Below are 17,952 nucleotides of genomic sequence, written 5' to 3'. Positions count from 1 at the left end.
CCATTTCACTTACAATTACAGATTTGCGAGGTTGATTTTCTAGAAAAATAAAAAGAGAAAAAACCAAAAATATGGTTCAAATATTCCTCACTGACTTTTTCGAAAGCTGTGGACAGAAGAGGGGTATAGTAAAAACAGACTAGCCAATTATGCAGACACACAGGTGAATTTCATTCTTTCTACTGCTAGTCTCGAGAAAAAATTTGCTAAAAGTGAAAAAATCCAAAGCGTCTCAGAAAAAAAAATAAAAATAAAACCCAATCCCATGCATTTTCATAACATTTGTTTTTAGCAAACAGGAATTCTAGGCAAGCATAACAAGCAAGACATTTGAACTCTAATTTGGCAGCGGAACAAAACTTACGAAGCGGAAACAAAACAACATTTTTAGAGCAGACACCAGTTGAGCCGAAAAAAAAAAAGAATTTTTAATACCACTTTAAAAAATTACAAGTCCCTCTGAAACTACAATAAACAACACTTTCAACAACCATTATACTTGCTTACAGCATCAGAAAAATCAGCAAGTGGCAATTAAGCCGACAAAACTTGAGCAAATAAACGAAAGTCAAGACAAATCAATTTTTACCGAAAAAAAAATCAATCGCATACATACTGAAAAAAACATCCGGCCGGGATTCGAACCCCGCACCTTAGGGTACAAAGACGACGGCATTAACTCTATTCCAAGTGCACAAGAACCAGGAAATTGTTAAGATGTAAAAATAAATCAAGTTAAATTTATAAGAAAAGTTGTTTACGGGGGGAAAAGTCTTGTTCCCGATTACAAGACTCTTGCTTTCGCAAGTGTGAAGAGTTGGAACTAATTTTAACCCAAACTGTCCGTTCCATTAAGAACATAAATATCGATAATCATTTTACCTTCTCAGCTCTTCGTTCTCCTCTTGTGCATCAGTTGCCCTCTTGTTCACAGATATCAGCTGATGCTCTCTGGCATGCACAGTTTCCTCCAGACTCTGGATCTTCTATTATCAAAGCAATGATATATAGGATACTTCAGATATCCGAGTCAAACTTCGATGAGTTTTAGTCTAAATTACGCATACCTCTAACAACTCGTCGATTATTGCAGTTCGCTCTCCTTCTCTCAGCTAAAACACCTTTAACTTTATTCAGCCGTCACAATTATTTTTGAATTGGTTTAGACATGCATATGATTATACTATTCATACTACAGATTAACTCACCTGGTTTTCAGGTGAGCTCGAGTGCATTGAAGCATTGGCGGATCCGGTTCGATCCATTGTAGCAGCTGGAAGTTCATTCAAAATACTTATCTGTTGCATCGCAATTTCATTTGCTGAAACTTCTTCTTCTCGATATCTACTTCCATCTTCGCCTCTGGTTAAATCAGGTTCCATATTTGTAGGCAAAATATCTAATGATGTCATAGCATTACTAGACGGCAGATCCATGCCTTGGACGACGTCTAACTCTTGAACTACAACGTCAATCGCGTTGGGTGCTGTGTCCACTCTTTCGTCCGCCCGGAGTAACTCTTCGTTATTTGCTAGTTCTTCGTTCAATCGCGCAGAGCTCTGATCCACTGCACTTATGACATCCAATTCTTGAACTACTAAATCAACTGCCTGATTCTGTCTTGGACTTCCAGGCACCTCTTCAGATGGAAAAATATCCGGTCGTTCTCTGGAACTATTTGTCAAGTCTGGAATCTGAACAACAGTCTCACCGTCTTCACTTTGATTGAACGATGTGTTTAATTGCACGTCAGGCAAGGGTTGCAGAGAATCAGACATTGGTGTTGGATTATAATGTGATGTCATTTGCTGGATATCTGGTGGTGTTATGGCTCTGATCTCTAGAGTTGAACTGCCACTGTTTTCAGAATGATCACCATGAAAAGAATATAAATCTTGGGCTACTGGCTCCAATGTCGCAATGCTCTCATCGCTGTTAACCGGAAGCAGATCGGGTTGAAAGGCGGACACTGTAGGACTGGTAGAGACCACAGTACTACTTGTTGAGATGGTGCTGGCCGTTGAGTCTGTGACCATTAACCACGATTGAACTGTTTGGGAACTATTTGTAACTTCCGTATTTGAGGACCCTAAACGTTCGGACGAAACATTTACAGATATTTGTTCGTTTTGATGTATATTGCGTTGTTCAGCAACGGGTGCTTCTTCACTGGGTTCATGTTCATTAAGAGGAATTTCTGAGTCCCCAGGTTCTGAAGGTGACGCAGATTCCTCTACACCATAGTCTGAACCACTATTAGGCGAGTGCTGGTTATTTCCAGAACTGGAAGATGATCCGTCTCCGTGTTTTAGCGCTTTGTGGAGCACGTTGAGCTTGGGCGGAGATGCAAAATCTTGATAGTACGATTCGCCCATTTTCTCTGATGATAGAAATGACAAGACTTCTATAGATTCGGAAGCTGAAGACATGCCTAAAATAATATCAATGCACTTCTGAGCTTAAAAAACTCACTGAGTAATCTTTGATAACTTAACCTATGAACTTTGTCATCCGGATTGGCAATATATATTATGTATAGTTATTTATTAGGATTGGCAATATATATTATGTATAGTTATTTATTAGGCTCACTGCGTTGAGCTGGTCAAGTGACCTTGAAAGACAAGGCTAAACAAGGAATTTAGTGATTTGTCAACAGAAGATAAAAATAAACAGTTATGATTCAGTTGTCTTATTTACGTCTTAGTCTCTTTCATAATTAGCTCACCAATCCATTCGGATTCAATATTAAACATTACGCATACCTACGGGTATGACATGGCGCAGTCAGCAGGATCAGCGAAAAACCCTCTCAATATAAACTCGTTCTGGGAGAAAGCATCAGCAGAGCCCCCACTAGAATGGAGTAAGTGGTTGGCACTTGTAGAGCTCGCGGTTTTCGCAAAAGACGGAATAGAGATCCGAAATCTACTACGTGAGAAACCTGAGGTTACTCTGCCATCTGAACCAATTTTGGAAGTCGAGATACAGGGAGAAACGGACGCACAACGGAGAAATAGAGATGTAAGAAACCAAGAAAAGAATGTAAATTGTGAGAATAGTTACCACAAAGCAAGAGACAAAGGCGTTATGTGTAACTCCGTAAACTGGGACGAAGCGGATGCGAGAGAGCGAAGCTACCTATTTCTATGCCTAGGCATGGAAGGTCAGAGACAGGTCCAACAGAAGCGACCAGGGCTAAATATACAGACGACAATGACAAGACAGCTAATACAGGTATTAGAAGAAATTTTTATTACCCATAGAATCATAGCATTCGAAAGATACAACTTTATCTGCCGTAAACAAAGAAAAAATGAAACACTAGAACAATTACACGCGGATCTAGTAGTTAGCGTCCCGCGCAGACTGTGGAGATAGGGAAAATGAATGGGTTCGTGATATGTTCATCGCCCACATGAACAATGAAAAAATCGCCGAGGAATTACTGGCTGAAACAAGAACACAAGAAGCATATGAATATGCAATGAGACGCGAGAAGGGCTTGAACATAGCAAAACTATGAAGTTAAACCCCATCGGAACAAATTCGTCCGTTGCGATCAAGCAAGAGCCAATGCGTTACATTCAACGTGGCGGATTTTCATCTCCTTTTCAGAACAACAATAGAGGAAAGTACTCGGGGGGAAGACAAAATAAAAACACAAGGGGAAATCAAAACAGAAGTACACAAAATTACGCTCCACAAAAATAATGCTACAAATAAGGAAATCCGTTTAGCCCAAACCATTTACAATCATGTCCAGCCCGAGATCAAATTTGCACGAAATGTGCAAAACGCGGACGTTTTGCAAAGGTATGTCGCTGAATCATGTAAAATTTCATCAAAATAACGCTGATAATGAATCACGAGATGAAAATGAAAGCCAGCACCAGGACAACGAGGATAATGACCCAGTGGCTTTCGCAGATTTCACGTCACAAAACGGTTGGGAGGAATTACAAAGAGATAATTATTCCATTTTGTAAAATTCAGATTCATTCGAAATTAAACAAACGGCGAAAATGAGTGAGGAAGATTTAAATGGACATATTGTGAAACTAAAAACAAAATCCGAGGAAATTCTTGCCATTGCGGATTCACGGAGTCCAATTTCATTCCTAAATGAAACTACGGCACGTCGAATACATCAAAACGATAAAACTACTATTAAAAAAAAATCCCGCCGGAAAATACCGCACGAAATCTAGCTTGCTATAAAGGAAAAGTTATTATTCTGAAGAGACGACTAATCCTAGCAATAGAATCCGGTGGGTGGACTATCCAGTCGGCTCCATTTATCGTGGTCAACGGCCAAAAGGCCAACATTTTCGGCCGTAATTTACTCTCAAGCATCGGTATAAAATTAATTCAAGAACAACCACAGCATAAGCAAAGGTTGATTATAACAGAAGAAAACACATCAAACCCCGGTATAAAACATTGGGTAAGAAAAAACTTCGAAAACTTATGCGTGAGAATTGGAAAAACAAAAAATCATGTAAAGAAAACACAATTCATCCCGGGCGTTACACCGATTCAATAAAAGGGTCGACGTATTCCGATTCATCTACAAGAAAGAGTGGAAAACGAACTCAACAAACTAATCGACCAAAATCATATAATAAATTTGGAAAAGTGTTCTGATAAACAATTTATCAGTACGATCGTAATAACAGTAAAAAAGACCAAACAGTCATACTTGCGCTGGACTCTAAGAAATTTAACAGGTTCATTCACAAAAACAAGTATCAAATTCCAATTATTGATCTTTTACTCGATAACATCGCAAACAAAAAAATCTGATACGAAAGAACAAACGCTATTCTCTTCCCTTGATTTACGATATTCACAAATTCCGTTGGATAAGAAAACGAGAGAACAATGTAATTTTAGTCTCATAGGGGGAAATGCCACGGGAACTTTTCAGTTCGAAACTGGGTTCTACGGCCTGACAGACATGCCGGCAGAATTTCAGAAAGCGATCGATCTTACAATAACCAATTGTAAAAATACTTACGCGTATTTAGATGACATTCTGATCATCACAAAAGGATCGATAGAAAAACATAAGGAAACACTGGAAAAAGTTCTTCACAGACTGGATGAAGAAAACCTCGCAATATCATAGGATAAGTGTTAGTTCGCATGCAAACAAATTGAATGGCTTGGATTTCATATAGATAGTGAAGGAACTACCCCCCTTTCAAGAAAAACAGACGCAATAGAAAAACTTCCACCTAAAACGTTTAAACAACTTAAAAGTTTCATGGGATCAATACATCATCTTACAAGGTACATCCCACATTTGGCACAGGCCGCGGCAGCACTCCGTCCCCTTCTTAAGAATACAGGCAAACACAAAACACTTATTTGGTCGTCGGAGCATGATTCCGCATTCCATAATATTAAAAAGTTTGTCACAGAAATTACACAAAACAAACACTTTTACCAAAACCTCGACGCACGAGTACTTTGCGATGCATCTACATACGGAATCGGCGCAGCATTAGAAAAAAAACACAAACGAGCGGTGGGAGGCTATCGCGTAGGCATCAAGATTCCTTAACTCGTTAGACGAAAAATATTCAGTAAATGAGTTAGAACTCCTGGGGGTCGTGTGGGCGATTGAGCACTTCAAATATTATCTTTACGAAAAAAACTTTACGGTAATTACCGACCATCAAGCTTTGATCAGTGCTTTAAACGCCAGTGAAAGATCCAAGACAAGTCAAAGTAGGCTCAAGATGGATTGACCGATTAATCCCTTTTAACTTCGATATCAAACATCTGGCAGGGAGCAAAATGGGATTAGTTGACTATATATCCCGAAATCTGGTTGAATTGCAACACCCCCCAGCGCGTACGATGAGGAATTTGTTGTGGCGTCAATCAACTCATTCGTTAACAATTTTGAAATGATTGACAAATGAATTTTAAACCAATTAGCCAATAGGAAACTAGCGCCCTATCGGCTGATCAAAAAACGCGAGGAAAAAAAGGGACGAAATTAAACCAACCAATACTTCAATCGCATTATGATCATAGCAGTCATTACATAAGCGGTCAAACACTCAAACCTGATCCAAAGCAAAACCGAATCATTCGCTCACAACCCATTCTCAAATTCAGTCAACGACAAAAAATTAAAAAGCTCGCGATATAAATCGCACAAATCAACTCAACGAAAGACGGTCAGAAAAAATGAGAAAACAAATTATGACAGAATTTACAGGAGGATTCATACTCAAAGAACAGAAAGAAGAACGAGGTTCAACAAGAGAACACACAAACAAATACCAATGGCAAGGAGAGTCAGTTAGAGAGGAGAGCCTATCTGATCCGCCTTGGCATAGAAGACCACCAAAGAAAAAACAATCAGACGTGAAACTAAAACCAGACGCCGTCAAGGACGCAAGAAAGAACATAAACGAAAACCAGCAACCTTGCCAAAAATTGTGTTCACTGACTCAACAGAGGGATCTAGTGGGAAAACGCCGCCAACAATGAAAGTAACTTCAACAACTGCCACGCAAACAACAACTATGCCAGTTAATGTAATCCTCCAAACGGATCTTTCAATCGAAACAAAGGAAACTTACGGATACTGCGTAAGCCGTGTGGACCCTAACGTCAGTATACAAGAACTCCAACCAAATAACGAACCTCCCACTATGACAACAACTCAATTGGAGGCTAGCCACAATCTCATCGTGAACGAAATTTTCGCCACAATCGACAGGGAGATCAACACAGAAGAAGACGATACACCACTCTATAGAAGAAAACTCCAAAAAGTGTTGGGGGTTAACTTCATCGCAGCGGCCACCCGAAAGGACAAGAATTTAAGACCGCTTGTCAACTTCGTACGAAAACGGGACTGGAACGCACTCAAATTGTCGTCTGGCGGATACTGGTACAACATATGAAATCGTCTGCATGTGAAAGACGACTGCCTCTTAATCGACGACCGCATAGTCCTACCAACGCAACTCAGGCAAACGGTGCTGGACAGCCTACATCTCACGCATCCCGGTTCTGCGGCCATGCTCGATCTCTGCCAAAATATCTGGTTCCCGCATATACACAGGACAGTAGTACAAATGGCGTTAAGATGTCGAGAACGTACACAACAAGATAAAAACTTAAAATGAATTATCGGTAAGCAACATTCTTTCCAAATGGAACCTGTAGTTGAACCAAATGAAGAAGTCCAACTGGATTTTGCGGGACCGCTCCCCGACGAGTTAAGTAGAGACGCTTACATTTTAGTGGCAGTAGATAAATGGTCAAAATTCCCAACGGCTAAGGTAGTTTCAAACACAAAAGTGGACGTTGCATTAAAATTTATGCAACGATACATTTCAAATAATGAAGTACCTCGCCGGTTAAGGTGCGATCAGGCTCAAACGATTCGCGCTAAAAAATTTCAACTATTCTGTAAATCAAACAACAAAGCTATTGTTTGCACCGGTAGACGACCATAGATCCATTGTTGTCGTAGAAAGATTGATACAAACATTGAAACGACTACTCGGCGTCATGTGAATTGATCCAAGAAGTGCACCGTTCAAAATTGCATCGAGCGTGGCAGAAATAATCAAAACGTAAAGAATAACTCCGCACGGAGTGACTAAAATCACACCTTTCGAAGCACATATCGGCCGGAAATCTAACACACCACTTTCGAATATAACGACTAATAGATCACCTAGTAATCTAAATTGGGAGAACGCTAAACACGCTTGTTTAGATCGGAAAAATCTGACTCACCCAGAAGAAATAATGCACGACCTGCAGAAGTGGTCAGAGGAAGAACTGTGCATCAAACTCAGAATACCAGAGCCAATTGTTGCTGAGAACACTGGAATTGTGGACAATCAACCACATACCACAACAGGTGTGAAAACTAGAAAAGCGGTAGCACTAGAAAAGAAAGATTAAATTTATGATATAAAGGGATACAACAGCAACCTGATCAAATAATAAGAAAGAAGGCGGAGCAAGTAGCAAGAAAAACAATTGGATTGGCTACGAAATTGAAAGTCCCAAAAACTTTTGAACAAAAACACAAAACGATCGATGGAAAAAACCTAACTTACACACCACATACGGCGTGGGTCTAAACAAAAGGAAAACAACCACGGCTACTAAGAAACAGTGGTTTTGCATTCGTACCTAACCCTCTAATTTATGGTCCATGTCGCCCCTCAACGCTCAGTGATTACGTGGCATATGAATCCGCTCGGAGAACTAGTCCTTGTTTACGTTTTTTAGATATAGAAAACCCGAGTGCACCACGACACCCGATGTTTAAAGAAGAGGCTTCAGGTCTACCCGTGAAGCTAACACGAAAAAAAAACAGCCCATCAAAACGGAAAGCGACGGGGAAAAGAACTGGGGGACGCCCGACTTCAAAAACGCCGACACGAGTGATGGAGTTCCAATCGGATCAAAGACGAGAAAAAGAGCGTGCGGCCACTTCTGGCTCAACAACTGATTCGAGATCATCCATGTCCGAAAATTTAGCTCCGTCACCCAAGAGGGTTAGCCAGAAGGCAACACCGGAGTCAAAACAACATCAGTCTAAGCAACTACAATCAAAACCGACACGAAAATCGACTAGATCCAGACAGTCCGTCCACACTTGCCGGTGCATTGGGAAACCCAATTCCCATAAATGCAGTAGAGGACACTCTACAATCGCCTACTAAGAAATTCTCCGTTGATTCACCTACCGATAGACGAACAAGCAGCCAAGAAACGAAAACACCAGATCAGATGCCACCTAGCCTAAAAAACCTCATCACAGAGATGGGTTTCCATGAAAAGTCACCCGAATACCAAGCGTGCCTAACATTTCTAGATGCGTTCGCCCGAAAGATCAAACCAGCACGACTAAAATAGTAGATCAGGTATCCCCTGCGCATAGCCCTGAAAAATCAACTACGGACCTGGAAGTACTGTCGGTGATGAATGTACAGAATGTGGAGGAAGCGAATGACTTTGAAGAGCACCAAGAGAAGAAAGGGGAACAAAGAGGAGCAAATAGCAACAGAGAAACAATAAAAAACTCAATCCAGTCTCACGGTGACGTAAAACTCAAAGTCATTCCAGTCCCACGGTGACGTAAAACTCAGGTCCTAAGGGGACGTAAAACTCAAATTTGATATATATACATATTTATTTTTTGTTAGGAGGGGGAATGTCATCCGGCCGGATTGGCAATATATATTATGTATAGTTATTTATTGGGCTCACTGCGTTGAGCTGGTCAAGTGACCCTGAAAGACAAGGCTAAACAATGAGCTTAGTGAATTGCCAACAGAAAATAAAAATAAACAGTTATGATTCAGTTGTCTTATTTACGTCTTAGTCTCGTTCATAATTAGCTCGCCAATCCGTTCGGATTCAATATTAAACATTACGCATACCTACGGGTATGACAAACTTAATGAGCACAAAAATAAATTAAGAAACCCTTACAAAAATGAACTAAGAAATAGACATACAAAAGTTATAGTCAAAACTCGCAGCATAGATAATGAAGCTGATAAATACTACGCAGAGTCATTTGTTTTTTTAAGACATTAGAAATCTGATATTTGTTCCGACCATTGAAAACGCCAATAATCATCAGAATGTGTCGAGTGATAGATCATATTCAAACCCTTTTAGCCGTGATTCGAACGCCCTTAAAAACTTCCAAAAAATTTCTCAGTTACAAGATAAGATAAACACGTCAAAACTAATTTTTAGTCCAATTTCGAGCGGATAAAGCGATTTTAATAGGCTTAAAATTGTTTTATTATAAATCAAGCAATGCCGCGATAACTTAGTAGAATCCATAAAATCACTTTTTGAAACTTCTTTTAGTGCCTTCTTAGGACATATGTATATTCTGCAAAAAATTCTGCAGGCATTTTGGATTTTTTTCATCCTATATTTTAATATGGAGGCAATTTTTTTTTACTAAATATACCTAGTTTACAATTACTATCAAAATTCTAGGCTTTCGGTCAGATAATCTGTCAAAACCACGAAAAAAAAACGGCGCAAATTTTTTTAGTTTTACTTTTTCGTGTTCGGAACTTTTGATTCTTTTTGATTAAATACAGTGCTGATTTAAATTAACCAGACCAAACAAATAACAGAGGAAAATTAAACCGCATTAATCTCAAAATGAGTTAGACATGCCCTCAAAGCTCTATGAGCAATTTATGATTGACATTTTTTTGAACATAGCCAACTGATAGTCGGAAAAGAGCAATGACCGCAAGGAAACAGAAAAAAAAACTAACTCGTTTTTTGAAAAAACGTCCACTTTCGACTATTAAATTTTAAATTAATGACTGGTGCTTTTTTGATTAAATTAACCCAATTTGAGAATACTGGATCAATGGGTAATTTTTTTTTGTTCCGCTGGGAACTCTGCAAACAAAAATCCACTTTCGAAAAACGAAGTCAATCACGTTTTTCGTGACCTCTACAGTGTTGCTGTTCGGAAGTGGAGTTTGCCTTCCATTTACTAAAAGGAATAAGAATAGCCGGTTACTGTGCAACCGGCGTGGTCTGATAAATGAATCTGAGCGAAAAAATAGAGCTTAGGTATTTTCGTCAGTCATTGTAAAATGTGCAAATTGGACAACAGCTTTTGAAGACAAATAACAAGAAAAACAAAAAATCAAAAAGTATTAATTTTTTTTCGAAAAATTTTCCCAGATTTTTGATTCCTAAGATGAAGCTAAAAACTCCAAAAACTAACTTTATTTGAGTAAAACTAAATTTTCAAGGCTTAAATTACGCATAAATAAGCTAATGTAAGCCTGCTCACTCGCTCGAAAATAGACGAAAATCAAAAAACTTCAAACCGGTTTTTCTCGACACTGGAAAAACTTTTTTGAACTTTTAATGTCCTTCCAATCAGGACTGAAAGGGCTTTAATATGTTATACCACTCAGCCTAACCGATGGTTATTTATGGTAGCTGATTTTGCTAGGAAAACAAAAAGTTTCCTCAAAAAACAAACTGAAAACATCGCCAAAATCTATGTAAGAGTACTCACTGCGTTCATTACTGTTAACTAAAAAACGATTTGAGATAATTGGATAAATAGGAAACTAACTGATCAGAAGTCCAAAAGTTACTTACGGGAAAAAAGTCCAGTACCCGGTTATAAGTTCAATTGAAAAGCCAATTAATTACTGTGGGTCACTCAGTTACTTGTGCCCGAAAGCAACTTGGTACTCTTAGCTAAGGCCAGGAAACAATCCCTTTCATAGAGAAACTCATAGTCTCAAAATCAATATTAGTCCATTTGGAGTCAGTTTGAAATTCGTCCATTTGGAGTCAGTTAGCCTAATTGTTGTGATAAACTAATTAAATAGTCTTTGCTCAAATTTACCGCTTGTGCGCTTTCAAATCATATGCGCGCTGGGCTTTCCTCTTCTGATTATCTTACCAAATCTCGCCGTCCCAGCCGTAGGCGAGTGAAGCTTCCCTGGCGTATCTAGACGCAAGAAGGAGTGAGCAGGTGCAACTACCCTTCAACAACACAGGTTGTACCGTTCCTACCTATCACTTTTTTTAGATTCAAATTAAACTCATTCTTTGCCCAACTATCCCCCAACTTTCTACGTAAGAGGTTCTCCGTTGCCTTCGCTGTCTGTGTTTCAGGTGGATGCCCCGATTCCCGGCAAGGCGCATCCCTGACTTCTCACAGAAGCTTGTAATTGGCACATCAAGGACAAAATATATCAAACCAGCTCTAGTAAAATCTACAATCGACTCTTACCGCGTCGCCACACTACAAGATCTATATGAAACAGTATTACAATACAGACCAAAGCGCCCTAATACAGTTACCATTATCGCCGGGTTCAATCATATTAGGCTGCATCCAAGAAAAAAAGAGCAGAAGTGGAAAAACTTAATCAACCTAATTACAAACAAGTTCTAGCCCAAAACCCTAATTATCCCCACAACAATCCAAAGCTCCAAGAACAATAATGTTAATCGCAAACTCTACATTCAACATCCTGTGCTGTTTAAATTAATTAATAAAATTGTTCATCCACACATACTCATTGTTTCGCCCAATCTTAACTTAAATGTAACCCCTCAAATGTTCTGCCAAGATGGCATCCACTTCGATCTTCGATGATTAAATCTTAACAATTTTTTTGCTTATATTATTTATAAATTCTTTTGATAATCTGAAGATACCGTTTCTCCGCAGATAATGTTCGATCAAACACATTGTAACATATGTAACAACGACCTACGCGGCCGTGGAAATTGGTGCACAACATACGCAGCCTACATGCATATAAAATGTAGCGGCCTTAACCGAGCCAGCCACCACAACAAAAATTTCAGCTGCAATCGCTGCACCTCCCTGATTACATACAACACTACAAATGACATTCAAGCCCCTCCAACTCAACCTCAACAAGCTCCTTCGACCAACGATCAAAATCCTGCCATTGCAAAAAACAACGAAACTGTAACAGCCAGACCCGACCCCTGGTCAAATCCCACACCTAACTAAAATATAAAATAAGAACAATCTACAGCCAAGTAGTGCACTGGAAACCAGTCTTCATGATCCTCGCAAAAAAAAAGAATTGGGTTTAACTTTATAGAATCTTTAAAAAGAATCCTCAACTCGTTAATTGAAACGCAAGAAAACATAGGCATTGCACGCAACAATGATATTCCCTCACCTCATGCTATGCAAAACCAAATCGGAGAGTGATGGTTCGAACAGCAAAACTATAGCAAGAAGGCTTAAGCAATGGCATAAGGGCGAACTGGACGACCTTTTTAACGAGGGAAAAGCACCTCAAATGCGCTCGGCAAAGCGTAAGAAAAAGAAAGTAGAAACTGAAGCGCAGCAATTAAATAAATTAATGAGCACTGGAAAAATATCGAGTGCTGTTGCTAAAATAACTGATACCTCCAAGGGAGTTCGAGGAAACCGTCAAAGGTCAAACTGTTGAGCAAATCCTCATCGAGAAACACCCTCCCGCGGAGCCAGTAAACAGCAACCATATAACATCATGATCCGAAGATACAATCCTTTTCCAATCATCCACATTCGACCAAAAAAACGCCCAGAAAATTAGGAAGGCTGCCATGACAACACATGGTTCTCATGGACCCTCAGGTCTGGATGCAAATGAGTGGAGACGCATACTAACGCACTTTGGTCAACAGTCAGTTGAAACATCCAAGACACTAGCCAAAATCGCACAGAAAATATTGACAGAAACACTAAGTCATGAGCTTCTTGAACCAGATAATGCCTGTCGTCTAATTCCACTTGATAAAAGCCCAGGAGTCATGCTAATAGGCATAGGCGAAGTCATCCGCAGAATAATAAGTAGAACGATCACTAAGTGCTTAAAAAGCGAACTTTGGTACTCGGATCGAATTACCAACTGTGCCTTGGCCAAAAATGTGGAATCGAATGTGCAATTCATACGCTTAGGAAGCAATACGAGAAAGCAGATTCCGATGCAATATTACTCATAGACGCGGGAAATGCATTCAACTCCCTAAACCGGAACCTTGCTTTGAAAAACATAGCAAATATATGCCCTTCTATACTGCCCGCTACACAAACCTCTAATCCATCCAAACTCTTCGTAAATAAAGAAAAGTTATCCTATCTAGAGAAGGAACCAAACAAGGAGACCCATTAGCAATGGCAATGTACGGGCTAGCCACTTTACCTTTAAAAAAACTAAGCAACGATAACAGCCTACCACAGAAATGGTATGCAGACGATGGGAACGCAGTCGGAAATTTGAAAAGCCTGCGAAGAGTTCTTGACAACATTATCAAACACGGAAAATATTTCGGATATCATGTAAAAGCATCGAAATGCCAGCTCACTGTAAAATTTGAAAAAAACAATGAGGCGATAAAACTATTCAAAAATACCGAAATTGAAAAGAAGAAAGGGGCCAGAGTACTTAGTTCTGTCATAGGATCCGAGACTAAAAGTAAAACTTTCTTAGAAACTCAAGAACATAATAAAATACTGAAAAAACTTGGAAGGTCGCGAAAACATCACCACAAAACGTGTACTCCTGTTACACCAAATGGGTACAAGAAAAATTGTCGTTTTTAGCTAGAACTACCCCCAATACTACAGAAAACATTATTACCCCCAATACAAAAGGGCTGCGAGAAGATACTGCAGGAAACTCTCATTCCGAATTTAATTGGTAAGGATAATATCAGCCATCAACTTAGAGACATCGCTTCTTTGTCTGAAAATTTAGACCACCCATTACTGGAAACGAGTTGTCGAAATATCAAGCCAACTTCTGCCTACGAGAATTTTTTAGAATGGTCAATTAGAACATCGTCAGTTCTAGACACATACGACCCATTAACAGCTATATCTGAGCAAGATAAAATCTATGCAAAAATAAAAACACCTAAAACCGAAAGAAAAAACCAAAAGACAACTAACATTTTGAACAACTTGAGCGACAGAAAGACAATAAAAAATATGCATCTGAGCTGGCCTCCGAAAAAAGAGCCTCGAACTGGTTAAATGCACTGCCACTTAGCAGATATAATTTTAACCTGAATAAATCCTAATTCCGGGATGCGAATTATCTCAGATATGGATGGGAACCAACCAACATTCCACTCACATGTGCATGTGGTCAATCTTTCAACCTAACTCACGCCGTTCACTGTGCAAAGGGTGGATACACCCACATGAGGCATAACGATTTCAGAGATACATTTGCCAACCTCATGAGCGAGGTTTGCTTTGATGTTGAAATCGAGCCGAAACTTCGGTCGTTGCAAGGCGAGAGCTTTGTCAACAATTCAACCACAACTGATGAAGACGCTCGACTAGATGTAAAAGCAAACGGATTATGGGGCTCAAGGTTTAGCCGAACCTTCTTTGATGTCAAAGTCTTCAACTCACATGCAAAAATTTCACGAAGGAAAGACTCCTATAAGTACCACGAATCACTAAAAAACTCAAAATAACAACAGAGAGTTCAACAAGTCAAACAGAGCAGCTTCTGCCTGTTCACTTTTGGCTGCACTGGTGGTGCCGCACCTGCAGCTACTCGGAAAATGCAGCGCATAGCTGAAAAACTTAGTGAAAAAAGGCATGAAAGCTACTCAGAAACAATAAACTATATAAGAACTAAGATAAGCTTCGTGCTGCTCAGTAGCGCTATCCTTTGTATACGGGGGTGCAGATCACTGCGTAAGACGCAATTCATAGACAATTCAATTAGTGCTCTTCTAGAGGAGGGACGGTTGAAGTAACTACTTTTAATGACAATGCATTAAATGCTGACTTGACTTAATTCCCGCAATATTGTTTATTGATGTATTTATATAATGCTGGTATGGGCCCTATCCAGCTTGTGCACGACCGTATCTAAACGGAAGGGCCCCTTTTATAATTTACTTTTTTTTATTTGGAGTCGGGTCGGGTATTAAAATTTTAGCTAGTTAGATATATTAGCTACCATTAGATTTTTGACTGCTACCAGTAGACACGTTGCCGGATGATTTCACTCGGCGGTGTGTATTGTCCGATATTTGCGTCGATGATGAAAGTTCGATCTCTTTGGCTGCATCTCCACTAGATTGCGCAGATCCTGTATGACCTCCATCTGAAAAGAGCCTCTGTCTTGGGATACTGGAGGACGACTCTGCTGCTTCTTTGTTTAATGAACGGGCAGGTGAGGGCGGACGCAAAGTTGGAGTGGTGGATAAATTATCGGCTGAATGTGCTAGAAGCAATCCATATACTTTAAAAATGAAAAACAAAATTGAAAAAATGAACTTTATACCAGAAAACATACGGGATAGGAAACTTTCAAAGAAGGAATCAGTGTCAACTTTTGAGGAGCTTGGTTGCACCGACTGAGGGACTGACCATTGATCACCAGCTGAAACAATTCAATCTTGGTAAGCTGTCGGTTACCATAACTTGTGACCTTCTGATTTATGTAAAAAATGTTTTAAAAATCTCTTCGATAGACTCTAGATAACGATGAAACTGATTCTACATTTGGTTAAGGCAGTCATAATTGTTGGGAGTGCGGTCTTGTAAGTAGACAACAATGTATTCATACTCATCAGCAAGTAGACAAATAGGCTCTTTTCCAGTTTCCACCCTTTTCAATTTCAATTTTGAAAAGTCTATTTAACGTTGTCATAATGCTATGAAATTTTGCGTGGTGAACAAATCGACAAATTCATAACAGATTTCTTCTTCATACTTTGCAGCGAAACATCACGCATTTAGCCGTAATAACTCGTAAAACAAACATAAAAAGTTATTTTGAAAGGGGGAAAACTGGAAAAGCAGCAAACTAACGAACTAGATAATTATACGGGCTTGTCTACTTACTGCTATGTAACCGGTTATGTTAATCTCATTACATTCAAAACCTTTTATAGCGAAAAAACTAAGTTCAATAGCTAACCAATTTTGTTTTCCTCGTCAATGTCTAAAGCTCGATCGATAGTTTTCTGAGCAGTACTCAAAGCTGTTTTAGCAGACTGAGCCAGAGAGGACCAATCTTTCTGTGAAAACCAACTCATTTACATGTCTGAAAAACAAAGTCACATGGTCCAAAAATTTTCTATTCAATTACGATAGTTGGCGTTATATTTACGGGCTTTTCTCATTGATTTCGACAGAATGAGAATTTGAAATTGTCATATCAAACGTTTTAGCACATCTTGTGCATCACAGGGTTTCAAAAATGAAGATTTTTTAAATTATTATTCTCAACTAGGTAATCAGAAGGTCAAAAGTATCATAGTAACCGAGGTTACAGTCAGGAGTCCCTTCATCACGTATTCCAGTCAAAATCCTTGATATTTTCCAGATAAGGAAGTGATAATGATAAGAGAAGATGACAAGTGTTGATGTCCATACAAATAAAATCGATACGGGTTATTAAAATCGATAAGTGAAGATCATCTAGAAGAGGAGATTTTCCTCTAGAAGTGTGGACAAAGTTGTTTTTGGGGAAAAAGTCAAGTACACGATTGCAATACCCTTGCTTATCGCAAAGGAAAAACTGTAAACTATGAACGTTTTCGCACATTAGTGCATCATAAGGCAGGGTTGTCAACTAATTGACCTTTGATGGAATTGAAAACCGACACGTCCGTGGGAATTGAGAATTGGAATTGAGTTAACTCCGAGTACAGGAATGGAAATTGGATTTGCTCCTTTTCCGGAATTGCTACAGAATTGATGAAAAAAAACGTGACCTGACAATGACACAAAATTTAACGGCCGACAAGACCAGTAATACTATAAAAAGAGCACGGATTATTGGATTGCGCTAGGATTACTTTTTATCTACAATTCAAAAAACAATTGTTTTAAAAAGCTTTATTTATTAGGCGTAGTATCAATAAATCATAGGATAGCGCCATTTACTCGTTCAGCAAAGCCATGTTTCTCTTCAAGAATACGTTTCGGTGGTGGCTGGCTGGAGACACGCTGCACTGAAGAAAATTTTTTGTCAGTCTGGCAGGAGAAAACTTTTTTGTCAGTTTTTGTCAGTCTCTCGATATCAACACTCGTAACACGTAAGTTTTTCAAAAAGTCAAAAAGGCAAAAACTATTTTCCTCCACTCTCACACAAAACTTTTTGAATGAAACTAGGGCCAAGATTCTGGGTAATCGTTGTCAACCCATTGCTTATTCACTTTTATGGCCTCTTCAATTTTATTCATTTTTGAAGTCCTTCTAAAACTTCGACGAACTGCGCATTCTATTAAGTTTTTTTGGAGTGGATCGCAACGCCTAATGATTACAATTGTCTTCTATCAGTTGGTTTTTGATACAAAAAATTTTCCGTGAGTTCACGCTTACGTTAATGTCACGAAAGGTTAAGTTGCGTTTCAATTAGCCTTTTCTGATGTAAGAACTGTGGA

General features: G+C 39.1%; 1 protein-coding gene across 1 annotated transcript in view; it reads right to left on the bottom strand.

Annotated features, from left to right (window-relative positions):
* Positions 1-16,603, bottom strand: part of LOC134839406 (TATA element modulatory factor-like) — an 83,998-nt gene extending 67,395 nt beyond the window's left edge. Inside the window, exons 1-6 of the mRNA XM_063854944.1 lie at positions 16,482-16,603; positions 15,855-15,941; positions 15,516-15,782; positions 1,209-2,431; positions 1,068-1,112; positions 883-986 (exon numbers count right to left, since the gene is read on the bottom strand). Coding sequence (XP_063711014.1) covers positions 883-986; positions 1,068-1,112; positions 1,209-2,431; positions 15,516-15,782; positions 15,855-15,941; positions 16,482-16,599 — 1,844 coding nt within the window. The 5' untranslated portion in view covers positions 16,600-16,603. The remainder of the gene's footprint in view (positions 1-882; positions 987-1,067; positions 1,113-1,208; positions 2,432-15,515; positions 15,783-15,854; positions 15,942-16,481) is intronic.
* Between the last annotated feature and the right edge of the window lie 1,349 nt (positions 16,604-17,952).

Source organism: Symsagittifera roscoffensis, chromosome 2, assembly GCF_963678635.1.
Source record: "Symsagittifera roscoffensis chromosome 2, txSymRosc1.1, whole genome shotgun sequence".
NCBI lineage: Eukaryota > Metazoa > Xenacoelomorpha > Acoela > Convolutidae > Symsagittifera > Symsagittifera roscoffensis.
Note: the sequence above shows the minus strand (reverse complement) of the source record. Positions and strands in the feature narration are given on the sequence as shown.